At 45.6% G+C, this 23,268-nt stretch overlaps 1 protein-coding gene and 1 pseudogene across 3 annotated transcripts in view; both read right to left on the bottom strand.

Moving 5' to 3' along the window:
• Tbc1d1 (TBC1 domain family member 1) overlaps window positions 1–23,268 on the bottom strand; it is a 207,428-nt gene that overhangs the window by 24,590 nt on the left and 159,570 nt on the right. For all 3 annotated transcript variants that reach the window (XM_085836706.1, XM_085836708.1, XM_085836709.1), the window contains 3 exons: window positions 19,558–19,743; window positions 14,238–14,399; window positions 4,456–4,614 (listed from right to left, as the gene is read on the bottom strand). In XM_085836706.1, the coding sequence (XP_085692832.1) occupies window positions 4,456–4,614; window positions 14,238–14,399; window positions 19,558–19,743 (507 nt within the window). The remainder of the gene's footprint in view (window positions 1–4,455; window positions 4,615–14,237; window positions 14,400–19,557; window positions 19,744–23,268) is intronic.
• Window positions 9,873–10,857, bottom strand: LOC110294135 (peptidyl-prolyl cis-trans isomerase A pseudogene; annotated as a pseudogene).

Here is a 23,268-nt window from a genome sequence, read left to right as displayed (position 1 = left end):
GCCATGTTACGTCCAAAGTCAGAAGAGCAGTGAATGAATCCGTGCTACTGAGTGAGTGCATGGTAGTGTGTGCACGTGTACTAGTGAGTTCATGCATGCTAGTGTCTAGCTCACCACCTGCATTTCACACAGTTTAGGGTCTCCAGCCCAGAGAATGTTCTTGTTCACAGTGTAGATAGATGGGTCTTCCCACATTGGTTAGTCATAATAAAGATAATTTCCCATAGGCATGCCTAGAGGCCGGCTGGTCTCCCAGTGATTACAGATTGTGTCAAGTTGACAACTGACACTAAGCGCCACCCAGGGTGTATTTAGAATGACCAAACAAAAGCGGCTTCATACTGAGATCTTGAGAATATCAAAGGTGCACACTCTGGGATAACTTGTGCAGTTGTTGGTACAGGAATTTATTAGACTCTGGAACTGTGACTTCCACAGAACAGAGTTTAGTCTCCAACTGGACAGACAGGCTACTGTGCATGCATGACAAGTTCTAGGCATGCTTCTGTCTTTTGCCATAAAGGTTTTTTTTACCTGTTTTACAGTTAGCAATAAAGACCTACACATCTCGTATTAATTCTAAAAGAGAGGAGGGCAGACTTCTTTCTTTCTCAGGTTTGAGGTCTCTGGCTAAAACATATATTTGGTGGAAAGAAAATTCATGATAACACCTAACCTGGATCCATTATCTAAGTGACTCTCCTGGACATGCGCTCTGCTAGTAACTGACCCATCTGGGTTTCACTGTGGTCTCTAAGCCATTATCTAAGTGACTCTCCTGGACATGCGCTCTGCTAGTAACTGACCCATCTGGGTTTCACTGTGGTCTCTAAGAAGCTCATCAACAACAGTATTTCTGGGCTGGAGAGATGGCTCAGTGGTTAAGAACACTGGCTGCCCTTCCCAAGGGCCTGAGTTCAATTCCCAGCACCCACATGATGGCTTACAACCATCTGTAACGGGATCTGATGCCCTCTTCTGGTATGCAGGTGTACACCCAGATATACATTAAATAAAGAAAACTAAACCAAAACAAACAAATAAAAAAACCAATAGTATTTCTGACATTAGAAATGGTAGTACACCTATACTGGGCTGAGGCAGGATGATTTTAGGCTTGGACAGTGAGATCCTGACTCAGGAAAAGAACAGTAAAGCTATTACTGAGAGACCCAAGGGATCTTCAAAGAGTCTACAGAGTGCCACAGCTTTACACATGGTAACAATCACAATCACAATGAGACTGTAAGGAGCTGATAGAAGCAGTTTCAGCTTTTGCTATGACTTAATGGGATTCCTGTGTCTGGACTGGACTGTGTTCTTCCTATTAGACCTCCCATCCCAGGGGAGGCTACACAGAGTCACCAGGTAGAGGCAGATGATTGCTGGCCAGCTAGGATGGGGACCAGGAGAATGGCTGGGATCCCCAGTACCTTCCAGTAACAGTGTCAGAAAGTGAGCAGGAGCCCCAAACAGAAGGCAGGACTTTGGCAGCCCATGCTATCCACTCAGGATGGAGACCTACAGAGCAGAGGGGAGAAAGGCTATAGTCATCAGAAGGTCAGAGCAGTCCATTGAGCTGGAGACAGAGAAAGCCCCATGGCACCTGCTGAGCCTGGCAGCAGCTTTCTCCTGGCTGGCTGCAGTCTGTGCTAAGGGAAAGGCAGAGGGCAAGATGTAAGAAAGCAGGAAACAGAGCCAGCAGGACAGGCAGTGAGGCTAAGGAGCTCTACACAGAGCTGCCAAAGTACTTCCTCCAGTCCTTGGGCCACACAGTCCACAATAGGCTGGGTAAAGATGAAGCCAGGCCACAGCTGAAATCACATTTTGTAAACTAGAGAATATGACCAAACGATAAAGTCTACTGTTTTTATTCTTTGAAGAAACAAATCTTACAAAAAGCTGTTTAAGTAAAAGGCCAGTCTCATAAACCAAGAGACAGAAAGCAAACCACTGAAAAGCTAAAGTCCTTCTCCCCTGTGGTGTTCTTCCTCCAGCCACACACTGTAGGAAAGCTACACTGAAAGGCATGGACTGTGCCATCACTCTACACCACACACCTCTACTGGGCCCAGACTGCTACAGTACAGACGGAATATACACAACAGACAAGATACACAGTGTGGACTAAACAAAAGATGGTGACACATGTCATGGCCAGAGCTGGAGGCCTATCATGCTAGGCCTTATTTGACTCACAGAAGAACAGGAGTCCTGCAGAAGGCTGCCCAGACTTCACCACTGGGTCTAGGTCAGCAACCAGGATGTCTGGTTCACATAGGGACAAAATGATGCTGGCAGGATCCCTGGATAAACCCTAGGACCCTGGTGGAGGTAAGTCTCGACATAGATTGCTGCAAATAGAGGCTCTTCAGGCCCCTGGGAGGATGCTGGAGGTCATCCAAAGTGGAGGCCAGGCCAGCACTGGGCCAGAGGTGAGGAAAGAGAAGGGTCAACAGTGAGTGGGGGCTGGGTGCAGCTGGCCTTGGAAGCAGAAGGGAGAGGGTGGGGCTGAACAGGGGCAGAGAGGATGTGAATCAGGCACTGTTTTCTAGGGGAAAGGCCAGTGAGCTGGGGCTCAGACAAACAGTGCTTCCTAGGGAGAGGGCTGGAGGCAGGGGCGGGGGAGTGTGGCCAATCTGGACTTCATTCTCTTTCTGCAGAAAAGGGATGAGATCCAAGCAGTCAGAGGCAGAGGGCTGACCGTGTCCAGGAAGAGTAAGGGGAATGCAGACAAGAAGCCAAAGGAAGAAAATGCAGAACAGGGTGCGAAATTTCTTGTGTTTCCTCTCCTCCTCCTGTGCCATGGGGTAGTGGAGAAGGCAGGAGAGAGCCCTGTCACTCCTTTCCACACCCCTACCCCCAGGTCAGTTTTCAGTTCACCTCACAGAACAGGAACCCGATGCCACTGTTCTGTTACCACACTAACAAATTCAGCTGCTGCCAATGTACAAATATCCTCCACAGGGTCACCAGGCCAGATGGGCTTTGGCTGGAGATCGATTGGCCATGCCAGTCAGCCTCCCACTTCACCTGCCCAGTACTGGCATCTCTTAGCACCATGGAGCCTGTAGGGCTTGGAAGTCTTAGGCTGTCAGAATGATGGTGGATAGGTCCCGGCACCTCTGCACTGATGGCCATGCTATTTGACTGCTCAGTGCCTCGGTTTCCTCCTGTCTTAGGAGAAGCTGTGGAAGGTGTGTGAGAGCGCAGTGCCTCGCCATCAACATGGCAAAGATACATTGAGTACCTACTATGTGTCGGGCACTGTCCTTGGAGTTGAGAGTACACTCTAATACAGCCCAAGTGCAGCCCATGGAGGGCACCATCCTGCTGAGCAGAGGTAGGGTTAGGAGTGGATGAGCACGGTTCTCATGCAAATTAGTTATGAGATCATGAACAAGTTATGTAACCTCTCTGCACTTGTCTATGTGTACTGTTGTGAAAATGAAAAGAAATGGATTGAGTAAATTTCATACAACATTCAACTCAAGGTAAAGTTAAGTGTTAGCATTAAACAATAACAGCAATAATAATAATCACCCCAGTAGTTAAGTACCAGGGAGAAAGAGTGTGGGTTAGGAAGGGTGGGCTTGGCCTGTGGGCGGAGAAGCTACAGTCAGGACAGTTCTGAGGATGACATTCAAAGCCAGCACTGCAGAGTAGCCTGAGAGACTTTTCCAAGCATGAAGTTACTACTGTGTGTGGCTCTGACTCCGGCCTGACCCAGCTCACCATCTCTACTGCAGCTGTAGCACGGGGAAAGACCCACAGAATGGGCAGTGCAGTGCACTGAGCAGAGACAGGCGCATGTCCTGGGGAGGGGGACGACATCCTCAGCATCCAGAACTGGCCTTCGGGAAGGCCACGGAGCTAGCTCCCCACAGCAGAGACGGGCCTTGTGAGCAAGCAGGAAGGCAGGGCTCCATCCCTGCTCAGCCACCAACAGTCAGAGGGTCTCTTGTTCCACATAATTACATTCTAAGTCAGCGAGGTCTTTCCCATGGCAACTGCAAATCCAATACACTGCTTCCTTTCTGCGTTTTAAAAGCTATTCCAGAACCAAGGCACTGCCCACTTTCCAAGATGAAACTGCCAACACACAGTTTTCTACAATTATTCTGACAAGTTCTGTTTGTACACCACAGCCCAGAGAATGCTTCTAAAAGCAAACCAAGCTCGTGTGTGTCTCCTGTAGCCAAGCCAAGCCAATGTGTCTCCCAGGTTGCTCCTTCAGTGCACTGTAAAGCATCCCTTGGAAAATATGAATTACTGAGCTGAACCAGAGTTCTGTGTCAATGAACAGACTTGATGACCACTCAAGGCCTCCCCACACCTACAACATGCCGAAACAAGCCAGAACAAGCCCGCGGATGCTCTCAGAGGGCATCTGTGATCACTAAATGACCTGGATGGTCTCTCTACACTCTGGCTCCGGGGGCGGGGCAGACTCACCGAGGTCGATGAGAATGGCATGCTGCTGCGAGGTCAGCTTCTTCAGGAGCTCTTTGTAGGGCACATCCTTTGGCTGCTGTTTACTAGGAAATGGGTGTTTAAGGTGGAACTGCTCAGCTAGAAATTTCCAGATCTCACCCCGGTGATGACGTGGCACACCTTTAACAGAGTGAGTGGAAAATATTAAACCAGGCTTTATACACAGAACTCAGCTCATTGATTTAAAAAAAAAAAAAAAGAGTTGTGTCCTTTTTCATGACTGCAAATTCTTTGTGTGTACAGACATGCAGGGGCATGTGGGTATGGGTACACGTGGAGGACATGGAGGCCGGAAGACAACCTCAGGAACGCCATCACTCACTCACTTTAGTTAGACAGACATGGTCACTCACCAGGCTGCATTCCCCAGTCAGCCCCAGGGTTGTACCTTCCTCTGCCTCCCGCATCCCGAGCACTGGGGCTACAGCAGGCACTATGGCTCCCAGGTTTCCTTTGAGTTCTGGGAACCAAACGGAGGCCCTCACACTTGCAAGGCAAGCACTTCATGGACTATGCCAACCCCATTACAGGATTCTTGAGTTATGGCAGGAATCCTGACCTAACCCAAGCCTACCTGAAGCCAACCAACAATGCTCCGAGGCAATGAGAGGAAGATGCACATGTCTCAGAGCAGGAAGAGAAGCAAAGTGAGGTAGAGCTCAGGGGAAAGAGCTGGCCCTCTGCATCTCAGCAATCAGGAGCTCAAAGCCTCCGTCATGCAAGCAACCCTTAAAGATGAAGGAAAAGGGAAGAGAACTAACCAGAAGGAAGGTATCTTGAGTGGGTCAGGGTACCTTGGACAGTGAGTGGTTTTTCTCCACCCTGTAGATCAGCTTGGAAGAACTGTAAGGAACGGCCCTGTGCTAAGCAATTGCATTCCACACTTTCCCTAACCGTTTACCTCAGCATTAACTTGACAGCTCTGAGCAGGGAATGAAGAGTGGGCTTCTAAAGGCTACGTCCATCTCCTCACCCCTGGAACCTCTAAAATTGGCCTTGTTTCTGCAAATGTGGCTAAAGTCAGGACTGAGGATGCCATCATCGTGACTAGAACCTGGACTTTGTATCTTAAGACAAATGTTCCTGACAGCAGCACCCAGAGGGGGAGTTGAGAAGAGGAGTCAGTGTGTCCATGGAAGCTGAGGAAGACAGCTTTGAGGCAAGAAGTTACACAAGTGTAGTCAGCTACAGCCAGCAGAAGCTGGGCCCAGGTACAGTGGGCCTGACATCCTGACTTGAGACTTCACAACTGTCAAAGAAAAAAAAAAGATAGCTGGGCAGTGGTGGCGCACGCCTTTAATCCCAGCCTCTGGGAGGTAAAGGCAGGTGGATTTCTGAGTTCGAGGCCAGCCTGGTCTACAGAGTGAGTACCAGGACAGCCAGGGCTATACAGAGAAACCTATCTCAAGAAAAAAAGAAAAAGGAAAGAAAGTGAGAAAGAAAGAAAGAAAAAAAAGACAAAGAAAAAACGTGTGCATGTGTTTCGTAACTCTCAAGGTTAACTTTCTATTTGATCATTCTGGGCATGTGTGCAGCACACACGGATTACTGTCACGCTTTTCTTCCTAGTTTTTACAAATGTTTCATACAATCCACTTTGATCATATTCTTTCCCTCCAACTCCTCTCAGAACCCCCAACTCTGCTAACTTCATCTCCCTCTCTTAAAGTAAAAAGATACACATACACACACACACACACACACACACACACACACACCTGCCAAAATAAAGCAAGAAAAAAAAAGAAGAAAAGCAGCAGCAGCTAAGAAATAACAAGCCATAGCAAACAAAAAGCTCTCCAAACCCATGGAGTCTATTTTTGGTTAGTCACCTGCTTCTGAGCATGGGCCTGCCCTGGAACTTGACTGATACATCATTGGAGAAAAGTGTTTTCTCCTGTGCCAGCAGTTATCAATTGCAACTAACATCTTGGTTAGAGGTGGGGCTTCATGTCCACTTCCCCTTTGCAATATGAAATTTTGTGTAACTTGAACCTGTGCAGGTCTTTTCTTTTTTTCTTTTTTCTTTCTTTTTTTTTTTTTTTATTTAAACAAAAACTTTGTGTGGCAGTCAGAAGACACTTCTCAGGAATTGGTTCTCTCCTTCTTGTGGAATGCAGAGCTTGAATTCAGTTCATCACTCCTACATGCAAATGTATACACACCGAATGACCATGCTGGCCAACTTGTGTTGTTTTAGTCACCAAATCTGTAGTTATTTGCTGTGGTAGCAACCAGAAACTAGCATACCCTAATGGCTGCTTTCTTACATCACTTCGACTCCTTCTCTCCTTCCTTACCATGTGTACTGGCTATTTTTGTGTCAACTTGACACAGCTGGAGTTATCACAGAGAAAGGAGCTTCAGTTGAGGAAATGCCTCCATGAGATCCAACTGTAAGGCATTTCCTTAATTAGTGATCAAGGGGGAAAGGCCCCTTGTGGGTGGGACCATCCCTGAACTGGTAGTCTTGGGTTCTATAAGAGAGTAGGCTGAGCAAGCCAGAGGAGGCAAGCCAGTAAAGAACATCCCTCCATGGCCTCTGCATCAGCTCCTGCTCCCTGACCTGTTTGAGTTCCAGTCCTGACTTCCTTTGGTGATGAACAGCAGCATGGAAGTGTAAGCTGAATAAACCCTTTCCTCCCCAACTTGCTTCTTGGTCATGATGTTTGTGCAGGAATAGAAACCCTGACTAAGACAAATTGGTACCAGCAGAGTGGGGTATTCCTGTGACAACCTGACCATGTTTTGGGGAGGACTGTGGAAGGACTTTGGAACTTTGGGCTTGAAGATCCATTCGTTGTTAAGAGCTCTGTCAGATGTTGTGTAGGAGCTTGGAAGATAATGCTGAGAACAGTGTAGAAGATGGAGGCCTGGTTTGTGAAATTTCAGAGGGAAAATTAAAGACTCTCTTCAGGGCCATTGCTGTTTTTATTGTGAAGTTTTTGTAGTTCTGGTTAGCTGGGGCTGAAGAATCAGCTGTGATTAACAAGATACCAGAACTACTAAAGCAAAAACTTTGCATTACTGGGACTATTGATGCTGGTTAGCTGGAGCTAAGAAATTAGCGGTGATTAAGAAGAGACCAGCATCGTTGAGGTGACATCTTCTGGGAAGTGTTTTCTGAAAGCACAAAGAGGTTGTGTTCCAGAGATAGGCAAGTTTGTACTCCTTCTGCAGTGGGACTTGGTAATGTGTAAGGGTCACCCAGGTGGTACTGGTTTTGAAGGCATGAAGGGGTCACACAGCAGTTCAGGCTCGGCACTGTGAGAGGCCATGGAAGGCCATTGGTGAAGGTGCAGCCCCAGTTGTAATTGAAGGCCCAGGACTGAAGGGGTCACGCAGTGTTTTGGAGATGCCAGTACCACGAGATGACCACCAAGAGCAGCAGCAGCAGTGGAGTACAGGCATCTGGAGCCCAGAGGACGACATGTGTGCTACAAAGGGCATGGCTGGAGAAGTGACCCAAGCCCTTGGAGGAGCCCAGAAGATCGTGAGTTGGATCCCAGACTTTGGACGGTTGAAGATTGATTTTTGCTTTGATTGTGACTGTGCCCTGATAGTTTCCCTCTTGAAGGAAGAAACTGTTTTGGTGGAGCCCACAGTTAAGAGACTTTTAATTGTAAAAAGACTTTGGATTTTAAAAGAGACGGATATTTTAAAGAGATTGAAATTTTAAGAATATGTAAAGACTGTGGGACTTTTAAAGTTATTTAGATCTTGGGGATGAATAAGAATGTAAAGGTTGAGGCTTACTAGTGATGTGTTTGTGTGTCAAGTTGACAAGGGGTCAATTGTACTGGCTATTTTTGTGTCAACTTGACACAGCTGGAGTTATCACAGAGAAAGGAGCTTCAGTTGAGGAAATGCCTCCATGAGATCCAACTGTAAGGCATTTCCTTAATTAGTGATCAAGGGGGAAAGGCCCCTTGTGGGTGGGACCATCCCTGAACTGGTAGTCTTGGGTTCTATAAGAGAGTAGGCTGAGCAAGCCAGAGGAGGCAAGCCAGTAAAGAACATCCCTCCATGGCCTCTGCATCAGCTCCTGCTCCCTGACCTGTTTGAGTTCCAGTCCTGACTTCCTTTGGTGATGAACAGCAGCATGGAAGTGTAAGCTGAATAAACCCTTTCCTCCCCAACTTGCTTCTTGGTCATGATGTTTGTGCAGGAATAGAAACCCTGACTAAGACACCATGCCTGCTCAGATCTGTCTTAGGTGTGTGTGTGTGTGTGTGTGTGCATACACATACAGAGAAAGAGGGATGGGGGTAGGTAGAGAAGAACAAATCTGTAACACTGTAGACCCTGACTGAAAGCAAACAGTGAACTAGAACACAGCCAGCATGTTGAGTGATTTATAGAGGGGCTTTTTCACCAAATACTTTCTGTCAAACTGGAAATTCTTCCCAAGATGTCCAATTTCCTCTTATTACTAAATCATTCCCATTATCTTGTCAGAATTACTTGGGGGAGGAAGAGAACACTGGCCATGTTACCCAACAATACCAGATATTCTCATATTGCAGGATTAGCTGAGCCTGGGGTTTGAAGCAACAAGTCCTGCAGTCAGACGCAGCGCTTTCGCTTAGGTTGTCCTAAACCACCACCCCACCCCATCCCCCACGCTCAGGTTGGTTTGCCTCCTCCTATTTCCTGAGGAAGCCTGGTCACAGAGGCCAGCAGGCAGGGAGTTCTGGCTGCTCGAGAGACACTCACCCGGTTCATATGTGAACAACGGTTCATTCTCACTAATGTGAAAAGTGATACATGCTTACTGCTGTAAAAGAAAAAACTCTAGCAATGCAAAGGGTATAAAGACAAAAAGCAAAAACCCACCCACAACCAGAGTGGACATGCAGTTCCAACACAGAACGCTTCGGAAAGGAAGGGGAAGGAGGAGGGAGAGGAGGAAGAAGAGAAAGAGGAGGAGACCCATTGCTTATTTTACCAGGACAAGATCTGGTACATGGGTCTGTGCCAAATAACCCAGGAGGCACATTCATGTACCTATAACTTCTACATCTGCAAATGCATTGTGGGAGTTTCTCTACGTGAGAAAGTACCAACTTGTGAGTGAGACATGAGTACTGTAGTACAATCAACAATGGAAATGCCTACTGTGTTGTTTCCCTGGAATATGCATGGAATGGTCACATGGCTGGGTCACTTTGTTTTGGTTTCAGCTACTAAACATAGCACAGTAACTCACAGGTAAGTGGAGTTTGCATCTGACACATCCTGCTGATTGTTTATGTGGTCACTTCACAACATCCGAGAAAACTAGCTACTTGCTTCTAGGATATGGCACCTTGTTTTCTTTCTTTCTGTTTTTTCTTATTTAGTTTTTTTCGTAATTATAAACCTAACTCTGCAATCCAGCTAGACTTGAAGGGGAATGAGGAAAACCCAAAGAACCTCAGAGAGAGCAGAGATGACAGGACACTGTGAGCAGATGGGGTGGGGGAGCTCTCCTGAGCTACAGAAGGGATGGTTTGGTGGGTAAAATGCCACCAATTCAAAAGAAATTAGAGTTGTTCACAGTCGGAAATGGCAATCTTCTTGTTGGTCTTGCCATTCCTGGACCCAGAGCGCTCCATGGCTTCCACAATGTTCATGCCTTCTTTCCCCTTCCCAAAGACCACATGCTTGCCATCCAGCCATTCAGTCTTGGCAGTATAGATAAAAAACTGGGAACCATTTGTATTGGTCCAGCATTTGCCATGGACAAGATGCCAGGACCTGTGTGCTTCAGGATGAAGTTCTCATCCTCAAATTTCTCCCTGTAGATGGACTTGCCGCCAGTGCCATTATGGCGTGTAAAGTCACCACCCTGGCACATGAATCCTGGAATAATTCTGTGAAAGGAGGAACCCTTATAGCCAATCCCTTCTCTCCTTTCGTGCTCAGAGCATGGAAGTTTTCTGCTGTCTTTGGAGCTTTGACTGCAAACAGCTCGAAGGAGATGCGGTCCAAGGGCTCGTCATCGGCCATGATGTTGAAGAACACACACAGTGGGGTTGACCATGGCTGCAGCAAGCAGCGAAAAGCGACAGTGGGGTCTGCAAAGCCTTTGTCTTCTTTCAAGAAATCATTTGATGCACATCAAACTTTGAGTGACTTAATCCTCCACAGAACTCTTTCTCTTCCCAAGCTGACTCCTTAACCTGCTACTCCCTTCTCATGGCAACTTGGAACAATTTCTACATCCCTACTAGGGGGAAAGGACTCATCACCCACACAGGGACTGTTCTCTCTCATGGTCTCTGAGGTGACTTAGCCTCTGCTCGAAGAGTCGAAATCATGTTCAGGATCATTAAAAAACTCTGAGACATAGGTGACCAGTGGCCATTTGTTTGAAGTTTCTAAGTCTTCAGGTATTGAAAATGGATGACAGAGCCTCTGGTGTTTGCATGCATTCATTCCTTCAGGGAATGACCAAATCAGAGAGGTCAAAAGGAATTTGAGATCATCCCTGCCGAACCCCAGTCCCCAGGGTCCAGAAATCTGGAGCTTATCATCTCCCTCACCACTCGGAACAGGAACCACATGCCCAGATGCCAGGCCTCTGGTCAGCTGCCAGAGAGCAAGCAATTGCTTCTGAGGGGCCACTACAGAACACTGCCTAGTTTACTGTGAAAAGGGAAAGATGGGTGTGTTCATCTCTGCCTTCTGTGTTTTCAAAACAGCTACCCGCAAGCCCCCCCACGTAAAGGTCATACTGCAGCAACCACAATGGGTGTAAAACCCACCAGAGCTGTACAACACTGCAGCAACAGTAAGTTGGGCCAGGCTTTCTCCTGCTGCCAGCCAGGAGGCAGAAATATAGAGAAGTGAAGATACCAACGCAGGGTCACACTGGCAACTGTTACCTGTACAGATCACGTGTCAATCAGAGGCAGTTTGGCATGATGGTGACAACTCCTGCAAGCTGTGGGCCCGGCTGTCACTCAAGTCTCCTTAATCCATAGGAAGGGAAGGTCAAAACCAGCAATACCTACCCATGAATACTAAAAGCCACCCTGTCAAAGCTCAGTAAAAGCGTTTGTTTATTTACGGTTTAAATGTGTGTGTGTGTGTGGGGGGGGGGTTGGTGGTATAGATGCTCAGGCATGTGCATCTAATGGCCCAAAGCTGACAACAAGTGTCTTCCTCAATAGCACTCCACTTTATTTTGAGTCAGGGTCTCATTGAACCTGGCGGTTGGGTTAGTCTTCGGAGGGAATCCCCTGGCTCTGCCTCCTGGGTGCTGGACTTATGGGTAGTTACCACACGTGTTTAGGTTTTACACGATTCTGAGAATGTGAACTCCAGTGCTCACACTTTGTACAAAAAGTGCTTTATCCACTGAGGTATCTCCCAACATAGTAAAATATTTTTAATAATGGCTAAAAGAGCTGGACTGACAGCTCAGTGGCTAAAGGCACGAGCCACATCGTGGCTCACAACTGTCTATAACTCCAGTGCCAGGGGCTCTGGCACCCTCTTCTGATCTTTTTTGGGCACCAAACATGCACATAGTATACGGACATACATGTAGGCAAGAAAACCATATACTTAAAAAAATAATCGTTGTTGTGGATGGCCCTGGTGCTGTTTGTATTTTGATGGTAGTAATTCTGCTTCCTCAAGAGGAGCTGCCCCAAAAAGGAGTGGATCACTTACTCGGGTGATCCCATGAGAACCTTCTCCCCATTTTAACTGGTCAATAAAGACGGTAGAAGCTAATCTCTGGGCGAAGGATAAGGTGAGATTTCTGGGCCCCAGGAGGAAGAGGAGGAGAGAGAGAGAGGGAGAAGGATTTGGACAAGGCTGTAGAGAGGATAGGAAGCAACAGACATGTAGGTCTCAGGGACTCCACAGGTGGTGGAAGCTAAGGAGGATGAGGCAGGATATTCTTCGCCCAGCAGTTGTGTTATCTGGCTGGTTTTAAAATATGAAGGCTGTCTGGTGTTTTCCATCCACAGTGACTCAGGTGGGCCAGAGAAAGGGCACAGCCGCTTGGCGATCGTTGGAGGTTTGGTGAAGCTAGCCGTGGGAGCTGGGTGAGATGGTCATTGCTGGCACCAGACAAGGAGCAAGCGTGCATCTTAAAATCACGTGCAACTCATCTTTATTTTTGTAAGAAGACTATGATAGAGACAATGTTTAGTTCTAGTAACCTCCTTAGCAATGAGTTACACGTGGAGGCTGCTTCCTCTGGACAACAAAGCTACAGGAAAACCCTGTGATGTCCACACAGACCTGAAACCCTCATTCAGAGCTAGAGTGAGCTGTCCTCAACAGCACTGAAAGCAAATGGCTCTCAGCAGGCTCCCAGCTCACACCAATGTTTCCTGAGGCTCACGGTAAGAGAAATCACTACTGCTATACATCAATACCAAAATCCATCTAAACTAAGCTCTAAAATGTAGTTTTTTATTCTTTGAGAATTTCTCATCTATAAAAGCCTGATGTGTTTAATTTTTTATTACTTGTGTGTGTGTACAATGTATGTGTGGATGTGTCCCATGACATGTATGTGGAAATGAGGGAACAGCTGTGTAGATGTTCTCTCTCCCTCCTTTATGTGGGTTGCATGGGGTCAAACTCTGGCTAACAGGCTTGCTTGTGTAACAAGCACTCTTGCCCTCCTGGTAACGTTGCCAGCCTCAGACTGATGTTTTTATAATACATAGTAAAAATGAGGTAGAGCAAATCAAAATGAGAGACATGCAGGGGCCACAGGGAGGGCACTAGGGGAGAAGGACAGCTGAGGACAGGGTAAACATGGTGTATATCCATGAAAACGGCAAGCCTATTATTTAGTGAGTCAACCCAAGTAACTAGTAACAATAAAAACAAAAACCCAGAATGAGAGAAGCAGAATGAGGAAACAGCCTCACATGGCATTCGAGGAACCGTGACAAACTGCTGGAAATGTTTCCAGATTCTTCTCAAGTTCTGCACTCACCTCTTCACAGACAAAGCAATCCCAACTGACAGACCACAGTGAAAGGCAACCACATGTCCCACCTTCCAAGCCATCCAGGACACAGACTCGTGTGCCGTGCTCTGGGGTCTCAGGTCACTTACTTTCACAGCAGGCATCACCACCCATGTCTTCCATGTGTACTAAGTAAGGCTCAGCAGCTAAGAGCATTTACTGCTCTTGGAGAGGACCTCATTTGATTTCAGGATGAGGTAAAGACAACTACCCATAACTCAGCCTCCAGGGATGCAAAACCTCTGACGTCAGTGGGCACTGCCACTCACATGTGCAAACACACACAAATAACAGCTTTTTAGAAAAATGTAAAAACCAAGTGGGGCTCTCCCAGAGAGGTGGGTCTTTGCTTAAGATTATACCACAAGAAGCTTACCTGGCCTGAGGTCCAAACCCCGACCACGGGCCTGGAAGGCAAGCTGAGCACTCTGTTGTTTCCCTGGGATACCCAACCAGCAAGAAACACACCGTTCCTTTTTAGTTTCCTATTTAACACATCACTCATTCAGTTCACAGGCAACTAAGCCTGGAGTTTTCCTATCAACATACTGGTGCCTGGTTTTCCTGGCATTTTAATTAATGTAACTAAGATCCCAAAAGGTGATGGAACCCACATCAATCAATTAGACATCTGGAAAAACTGTGAGTAAAGATGAAGAGGCCAGCCTACCACAGAAACCAGACTTGCAAGTACCCTTACTCCACCCTTCTCGTCATCACAGAGGGCGAGGCTGGCCACATAGCAACTGGTAAAGCTCACCTTGCCCAACAGCTGAGTGCACTTTCTCCATGTCAAACTTCATTTTGGATCGTCCTGGAGTGCTAAGCATCTTTTCCCACACTGCCGTGACTTCTTTAAGGCATGGAGTGATTTCTTCGTAGTCAAGCTTGAGGCGTTTGTTCAGCAAGTCGTTTTCAGAGGCTGGAAGAGGTGAGGGCGGGCAGGTGAGCAGGAGCTTCCGAGCTGGAGCCAGCAGCACGGGTCACACGGGACCCACCTGTCCCTCCTCTTACACACGCTGCCATGTCTCCTCAGCCATTTCACCCTTGCTATGCCCCAGCCAGGCCCTCAGGCGGAGTCAGGCCTGGTCAGGGCTTGGATGGAACAAATATGAAAAGCCTAGGAAATTGCCTTGATTTCGCCCCCATCATGGCCTTCTGGCCTTACTACTAAGGTTTACCCACTTCTTCTCAGTACCTTACTGGTGTTCCCAGTGCTTGGCCCGGCAGAGTCCCAGTAACTTCTGTTCACTAAGCTGCAGAGACAGTCTAAGGTCCTCCTTATTGAGAGGCAGGCCGCATGTAGGTGTTGTCAACCATTAGTGACATATCTGTAGCAGAGATCCCCTTACACAAGGCATCTTAGAAAGCTAAAACTAGCTATGACATCTCACCAAGAAAGACCAAAGCCTCAATGAGAATCACACTTAAATTACCAAATAGAAGCTAGAAACCAGTGAAGAAAGCCTTTAGGGTCTCATATTTTCAAAACTCGCCAATATGAGAAAGCATGTCACTAGAGCTGAGCTCACCACATCTGGCACATCAGGATCATCACTAGCCTCCTTAGGCTGACAGGAGCCAGCATTGGGCTCTGAGTACCAGTGGCTTCATTAGCAGTGACCTTTGTCATAAGCATGTCTGTGTTCCCCAACACTGCTCAGCAAACAACTAGAACTCCATCTCAAGTCCACAGAACGTCACACAGCACCCCCCCCCCCAAAAAAAAAGCTGCCAGAAGACTTGGCCAGAGGCTTAATCCAAGGATCTTATTGCAGCATCCCCTGCCTCAAATTCCCAAGGACACTGCTGCCTACAGTCAGTGGCCTGTGAAATGCCTTATCAGCTAAGGCAGGACCCATAGCTACGGACGCCTAAGCCTTCACAGTACTACTGAAAAGCTTTCGTGTCCACACCCATCCTGGACTGAGGCAAACAGGACAGAATGAAATCACATGTATTTTGCAGGATTTTCCCAACAAAGCAATGGCCACATGAACTAACTTGACACTATGACTGCTGTTCAGCTCTGAGGTATACCCACAGGGCAGGGCAAGCTCCTGGCACTCAGTCCCCAGGCTCCCACTAACTCCTCCCCCTGACCCTTCCACAAATCTCCTGCAAACTATTGCCATCCCTTGTAAGCTAGCTGGGAAAGTAAACTTTCAAGGGCTCAGCAATTAAATGACCCCTATGCTTAAAGAGATTTAAGAAAAATTATAATACTTTAAATTATTTCCTACAACAAACTTAAGAAAAACATTGTAAATTGAAAGGGCTTCAACTACAATTTAAGATGTAATGTATCGCCATGGATTTGTAGACTATATAACTTTGTAATACTAGTTAGGCATAAACTAGTATCTTAGCACTGGCATGCCTGGGCCAACGTTATGCTGTACTCCACTAGGCTGTTCACAGCTTTATTTTAAAATACAGGGAAAGTGAGCTTACGTAGAGGTACAGCAGGGGGCTGTATGCCCTGCAGAGATGTGATGTGTGAGTGCTGGCTGTTTCTTAATTTTTTTTAATCTTTATCAAATTGATACAGGTAGGGTCATCTGGGGATTTTCAATTGGAAAACTGCCTGTGATTTTCAATTGGAAAACTGCCTGTGATTGACGTGAGTGGGCCCGGCTGTCTGTGGGGAGGTGCTATCCTGGGGAGGAGGCCCACGGTTAAGAAAGGTAGCTGAGAAGGCATGTGAAGGAAGCCAGGCAGAACAAAGCAGTTCTCCAGGGTTTCTGCTTCAGTTCTTGCCTGCAGCTCCTGCGCTGAAATGATGGACTATAAACCCGAAGTCAAATAAACTTCCTCCTCCCCAAGATGATTTAAAAAAAAAAAAAAATCACAGCAATAGAAAGCAAACGAGGACAGCGTATCTGTGTCACTGGGAAAGAAACCCACAGTCCCAGCTGCCAAGTGTCTACACCACAGAGAGGCAGATTTAGACAATGGGGTTAACTTCTGTCTGGGATGAAACACTTCCAGAATAGTAATTAGTATTGTATCTATAGATTCCAAAAGCAGAAAATTGACTTAGCCAGAGAAAGACTTTGCCATGTGTGTTCCTCTAAAGAGCATGCAAGTCAGCTTGAATTTGATCAATCTCAAGAGTCACTCACCCCGCAGCTTAAACCTCTTATAAGAAGTGTATGAAAAAAAATCACAGAGTAATAGTTTTTGTTTACACAGTCAACGCTCTGATTGGGTCCTATCTGACCTAGCTTCTATATTTAATGGCCCCAACTCAATTCACTGCTATCAAGCTTACTAAATATTTTGAAGCAATCAACTTGCTACTGTTGATTATTTCTCAACAATATAGGTATAGCAAGGCTCATAAATGGACTAACACGTCCTATATTAAATTTAGAAACTTGATTACACTTTGACCACAAGATAAACATCCCAGCTTAAACAGAGGAAAGATAAATGAACCCAAGCAGCAAAGCAGTAAGAGCAGCAGAACAAACACTGCCCATAGCCTGGTAAAGTCGACAGTGGGCACAGCACAGTCATGGCAAGGTGGCCAAGGCAACCCAGCAGACACTCCCCTGCTCATGCAGGTCTGTCAGCCATTCCTGGCACAGTAGCACGCACTTTGTTTCTGAGGTATACTGATCCCATGTCACCAACTCTACTCATGACTTCTAACATTCCCAAGAGCAACCAACCTCTCCTTATACATGTATCTCAGGTCTCGTTTCACTGGGCTGCCACCTGCAGGACTGGCTAAAAAGCAGAAGAGAGCCGCAGAATGAGCATTAGTGACCTCTCAATTTTCAACAAAGGTCCCCAAATACACAGCTGTCATTTTCTTCATACCACACTTTGTAATGTTACGACTACCCCTCCCCCAGTCATGTGTGTGTGTGTGCGCGCGCGCGCGCGCAAACATCAGTAAAGCCGCAGACGCCATGGGACACGTATGGGGGTCAGAGAACAACCTTCAGGAGTTGGTTCTCGCTCCCTGCTGTGGGTTCTGAGGACTGAACTCAGGCCATCAGGCTTGTGTGGCAAGGATCTCTGCTTATTAGACTATCTCACAGGCCCATAAAATATTGTTAATTTTAATTTTTAAATATTTATTATAACTTCTTATATATTCTTGATATATACAAGGTATTTATTTTCTATTTTTCTTTTATTGTTTTATTATTTTTAAACAATATATTCTGACTATGATCTCCCATCCCCCAACTCCTCTGAGATCCTTCCATTCGAATTTACTCTTTCTGACTTTCATTAGAAAACAAACAGGCATTTAAAGAATAATAATAAAAGAAGAAACAAATTGGAATAGGACAAAACAAACAAACAGCAGAAAAAGAGCCAAACAATGACCACAAGAAACACACACAGGAATCCCATAAAACCACAAAACCTGAAGCCATAATGTGTACATAAAGGACCCATAGATTAAAAAAAAATTAAAAATATAAATAAATAAATGCCCTGAGTAAACAGAGGCTTCCTCCTGCAGTAAATGGGAACAAATACAGAGAGCCACATCCAAATGATGTATACTCAGCTGTAAACAGAAGGTCGATTCCCTCGCCTCAGAGCTCAGGGAACCTTACAGAAGAGGCGGCAGAACTGTAAAAGCAGGAGGAGATGGGGATGGAAGCAAGGCCTTCTAAACGCATCAGGGCTGATGTACATAGAACTCAGACACTGTGGTAGCATGCACACGTCCTGCATGAGTCTGCGCCAGATGGGTCCCAGGACCGAGAGAAGTGGACACAAGCCCCCATCCCTAACCCAGAAGTTATCTCTAATTGATAACAACTGGCAAATGAAAAACTAGTTTTCTCCAATGGAGTCTCAGGGGGTTTACAAACCACTCGTAAGGGCAGGCCCCGTGCCAAACACACACACACACACACACACACACACACACACACACACACACACTAGAAGAATGAAGTAGAAAAAAGCTTAATACTGAGCTGTTAAAAGCTGCTCACTACACCCTGACTAAACAACCTGTTCTCGGCGGCAATACTGTGAACAGAAGAGCACTGGCTTCTTCTCTAGGCAGCTGTTCCAACAGCTGGGCTACCATCACATCCAGGGCTTTATTTCTTCAGTTCACTTCCTCCTGATCAAAAGTAACGTCTACGTTTCTCCTTTGACATCTCAGCAGTCTGTGCCCTTCTCAGCAGCAGGCACTGTATTCCTCGTGACTCCTGATCACGAGGAGGACATCTAGCTACCACTGTGACACTAGCTAAGAAGAGCAGTAGAAAGTTCTAGCCAGCAGGGCTTCATGGGACAGAACTCCTTCTGAGAGTTTACTCCTAAGATCTGGTGTCTTAGTAACTTTCAGTTCTATTCAAGCTTCGGCGTTCTATTCAAAGACAAAAACCTGTGACCAAGCATAGTGCTCAATGAAACACACTCATTCCAAAACTGCAGGAAGGAATGGCACCGTGAGTGAGCCTCCTGCCACAGCCTACCTCCCTTTGGGAGGGTGTACTCAGACTTCCCGCTCAGAATCTTTAGGTCTTCAAATCTAGACAGTGGCTTACAAAAAATCTAAACTTCCCAAGTTCCTGTCATTTTGATAATGGAGATATCTGTCCAGGTAAACTTTTACCCAGGAACTCACTAAACAGCCACACAAAATGGAATTATATACCTTAAGGATTTACATAGGATTAGTCTAGTCTCACTACCCAGGCAGAAATTATGGCTGGGATTAAAAAGAAAAAGTAAATAAATCCCATAAACCAACCACCACAACAAAAACAACCAACCAACCAACCAACCAAGCAGCCAGCCAGCCAGCCAGCCAATCAAAACCACTTCTGAGACTCAGAGCTTATATGGCAGCTTATATTTCACAAGTTCTAGACGTGGTGCTTCTCATGCTACACAGGAATATGTGACAGTTGGTAAGACTCACTTTAAATGTCTGGAAAGTAAATGGTTTCACTATTACTTTGAAAACGTAAACAGACACGACAGGCGTCCACGTCCGTGAGGCCACCTGGACTGTTGGTTTAAGACTGTATCCTGAGGGCAAGGATTAAGTCAGAGCATCAGGTTTGCTCAGCTTCACTCTCCAAACCAACCTTGTAGCTTCTGATTCTCCTTCTCCATCCTGAGCAGCAGGATCTGCTGCAAGATGGCCTTTTTCCACAGCTCTCGAAGCTCGCGTGATGTCTTCCTCTTTTCTTCCTGTACTGGGCCAAATGGGCCATCCTCACACACCGGTTCTAAAGGGGAGCGTGGAGGGAGCTCTCCCAGCTCGGAATAATCTGGAGACAAACAAGAAGGACATTGCGGGATGATACTTCTTTCCTTTGAAAATCTGTGTGTGTGTGTGTGTGTGTGTGTGTGTGTGTGTGTGTGACAACATTGTGGAGTTAGTTCTCTCCTTCTACCTGTATGTGGATCCTTGCCACTGAACTCAGGACACTGGGCTTAGTAAGCACCTTTACCCACTGAGCCATCCCACCAGCCTCAGAATGTAAGTTTTGGGGACAGCAAGACAGCTCAACAGGGAAAGGTACTTGTCGTCAGCCTGGAAACCTGAGTTTAATCTCTGGGACCCACATGAAGGAAGAAAAGAACTGATTCCCAAAAGCCATCCTCTGGTTTTCACATGAGTGCTGTGTGCTCTATGCATGCTTGTCTCCGACCCGCACATACACATAAGTAAATGTAAATTGTGTTTTAATATTCACCACATTAAGTTATATATGAGCCACAAACATGAACTAAATGACACATTTACTAGGAAGCAAAAGCTTTAGTAGCTGGGGAAATGTCTGGAGACATTTCCGTTGACCTTTGGAGGTTATCTAATAACAATTGATCATAGAGTTGTTACTATGTTTCTATAATCACTTGTGTAATTCAACCACCCGAAGACTCCAGTATTTAGTTTTGTAAATCTAGTTTTATATTTTTAAAAACCTGATGTAACAACAAACAAACAAACAAGGTATAGGTGTTTGGGAGACTTTCCAGTGTCACACAGCCAGGGTGGGAACACAGCAGCTTGGCTTATACAGCACTTTCACTGTCCCATTAGAAACTGAGAGAAAGTTAAATATATTTAAGAGATAGTATGAACTGGGACTATTATTATCAAATCCCCCAGTCAACTGCAGGACACTAGTGGTACTGGGCATTTCTACAGGTGGTCACTTATCCTGACACACAATTGCCTGAAAAGAAAACTCGTGTCCAGAAGAAAATCTAGTAAGCAAGCAGGTGCACAGAGCTCCATCCCACTGTCTGCCTGGCTCAGAAGCACCTGCTGACCACTCGATGCAACTTCAAGTTTCCCCACATCAGTTCTAAATGTCTGTGTTTTAACGCCTCACATTTCACGAACTGTATTCCTTTCTTTACAGGAACCATGTTCTTGGTACACATGATAGTGTAATTCTCAAATATCTTACAGACATATACAATGCCATACCTATTCACAGTGACCCTCGAACTAAAGGGCAGCAGAGGTCATACAAGTGGCCCTCACATGACAAGAAGCAGCCCCAGGAGCCATCATGCACACTAAACTTAAGGAACATGGACCTTAACATCTGCAAGTGCAACAACATTCACAGGTGACTTGAGCCTCAAAATTACCCAAACAGAATCTGCTTTGGCTGCCAGCTCCAACAGTCCTGACCCCTCATTTCCCGAGCAGCCGTTGGCACCGTCTTTCCTGAAGTTGAATAGGGACCCTGCCATGAGATCCTTGAACTCACACTGAAGAGCAAATTCTTCATTTCTTCTAGTAACCTGCCCAACTGAATTCCTAGTAATACTGGGTTGCAACTCAGCCAGGAACAGGGAATAATCTTAGTAGTTTAGGCTGCTTGGTCTCAGGTCCAGGGTGGCTTCTGACTGGAGCCGTCTACAGAGGTTTATGGAGTACCAGCTTTGACTTCAGTATTTGCAGAAATTAGATCTGCAACACTGCGAGTACCGTTTGGTGACAGTGATGATGTGAGGTTTAAGGCATAAATCACCTTCCCAGTGTTCTCGGCCTTTGCCTATTTGCCAGTCACTGGGGCAATATATTGGGTAATACAAATAAGCTTGTCTGATTGTCATAAGAAAATAGACTTCAAACCAAAACCAATCAGAAGAGATGGAGAAGGACATATATACTCAAAGGAAAACTCCACCAAGAGGACACTGCAATTCTGACATCTACGCACCAAGTGCAACAACACAAAACAAACACTACTACAGCTTCAATCACAGGTTAACTCCCCCACACTGAGAGTGGAATCTTTCAATACCCTACTTTTACCGACAGACTGGTCAGTAGAGAAATATTGGACCTAACGCATTTATAGAACATTCCACCCAAAAGAGTATACCTTCTCAGTACCTCATGGGATTCTCTCCAAAACTGAACAAATAGTCTGATATAAAGCAAGTCTCAACAGACACAAGGAAACTGCAATGACGCCCTGCATCCCATCCGATCACCATGGAGCATGGATCATGACAACAAAAGGCTTACACAAACTCATGGAAACTGAACAACTCTCTACGGAGGGAAAAGTGGGTCAAGACAAAATTACGGAAGAAGGTAAAGACTTTCTTCCCTGGAATGAAAATGAACACACAATACAGCCAAACTTCTGAGACCCATGACGGCTGGTCTTACAGGCAAGCTCATCGCACTAAGTGCCTACATAAAAAAAACTTGGACAGGTCTCTTACTACTAACTTAACAGCATAGCTGTAAGCTCTAGAATAAGAAAAAGAAATCAAACCCCAAAGGAGTAAATGGCAAGAAATAATCAACCTCAGAGCTGAAGTCAATAAAATAAGAACAACAACACAAAGAATCAATGAAACAAAGAGTTAGCTCCTTGTGAAAATCAGTAATATTGACAAACCCTTATCCAAATGAACTAAGTGGCAGGAAGAGAAGATCCAAATGAATAAAATAGAGACGAGAAGAGGGATATAGCAAGACAGGAGGAAATCCAGTGGATCATAAAGGCATACTTTAAAAACATTTAATCCACCAAATTGGAAAATTAGAAAGAAATGGTTAGTTTTCTTGATAAGTACCACTTACTAGAGTTAGAGTTAGATCAGATAATCAATTTAAACAGACCTATAACCCCTAATGAAATAGAAGCAGTAATTAAAAGTCTTCCAATAACAACAACAAAAATCCCAGGCTGGGTGGTTTTAATTCAGAATTCTACCAGACTTCCAAAGAGTTCATGTGAATACTCTTTAAATTACTTCCCAAAATAAAAACATAGGGAACACTGCCCAATTTCCTTTATGAGGCCACAGGTATCCTGATATTCAAACTACATAAAGACCCAACTTGATCTTGAATTCCAGATCAATTTCTCTTAGGAACATAGATGCAAAGATTCTCAATAAAAATACTTGTAAAGTGAACCCAATAATACATCAAAAAGATAATCTACCATGATCAAGCAGGCTTCATCCTAAACAGGCTGGGATAGTTCCCCATCTGTAAACTGATACACATAATTCTCCATAGAAACAGACTGGAAGGCAAAAACCACATGATCATCTCATTAGATGCACACAAGGCCTTTGACAAAAGCCAACACCCCTTCGTGATAAAAATCCTAAAGAACTGAGGAATACAAGGGAAATACCTTAATAAAGGCAATATACAGCAAGCTCATAGCCAGCATCAGCTTAGAGAGAAACTCAAAAGCAGTGCCACTAAAATCAGAAAGCAGACAAGGTCATTTAGCCTCTCCAGATCTACTCAATACAGCACTTGGAGTCTTTGCTGCAGCAATAAAGTAACTGAAGGG

This window comes from Mus caroli, unplaced genomic scaffold (assembly GCF_978045245.1).
Source record: "Mus caroli unplaced genomic scaffold, Mus_caroli_1 scaffold_4, whole genome shotgun sequence".
Classification (NCBI taxonomy): domain Eukaryota; kingdom Metazoa; phylum Chordata; class Mammalia; order Rodentia; family Muridae; genus Mus; species Mus caroli.
The sequence above is the reverse complement of the archived record's forward strand: the minus strand, read 5'-3'. Positions and strand labels throughout refer to the sequence as shown.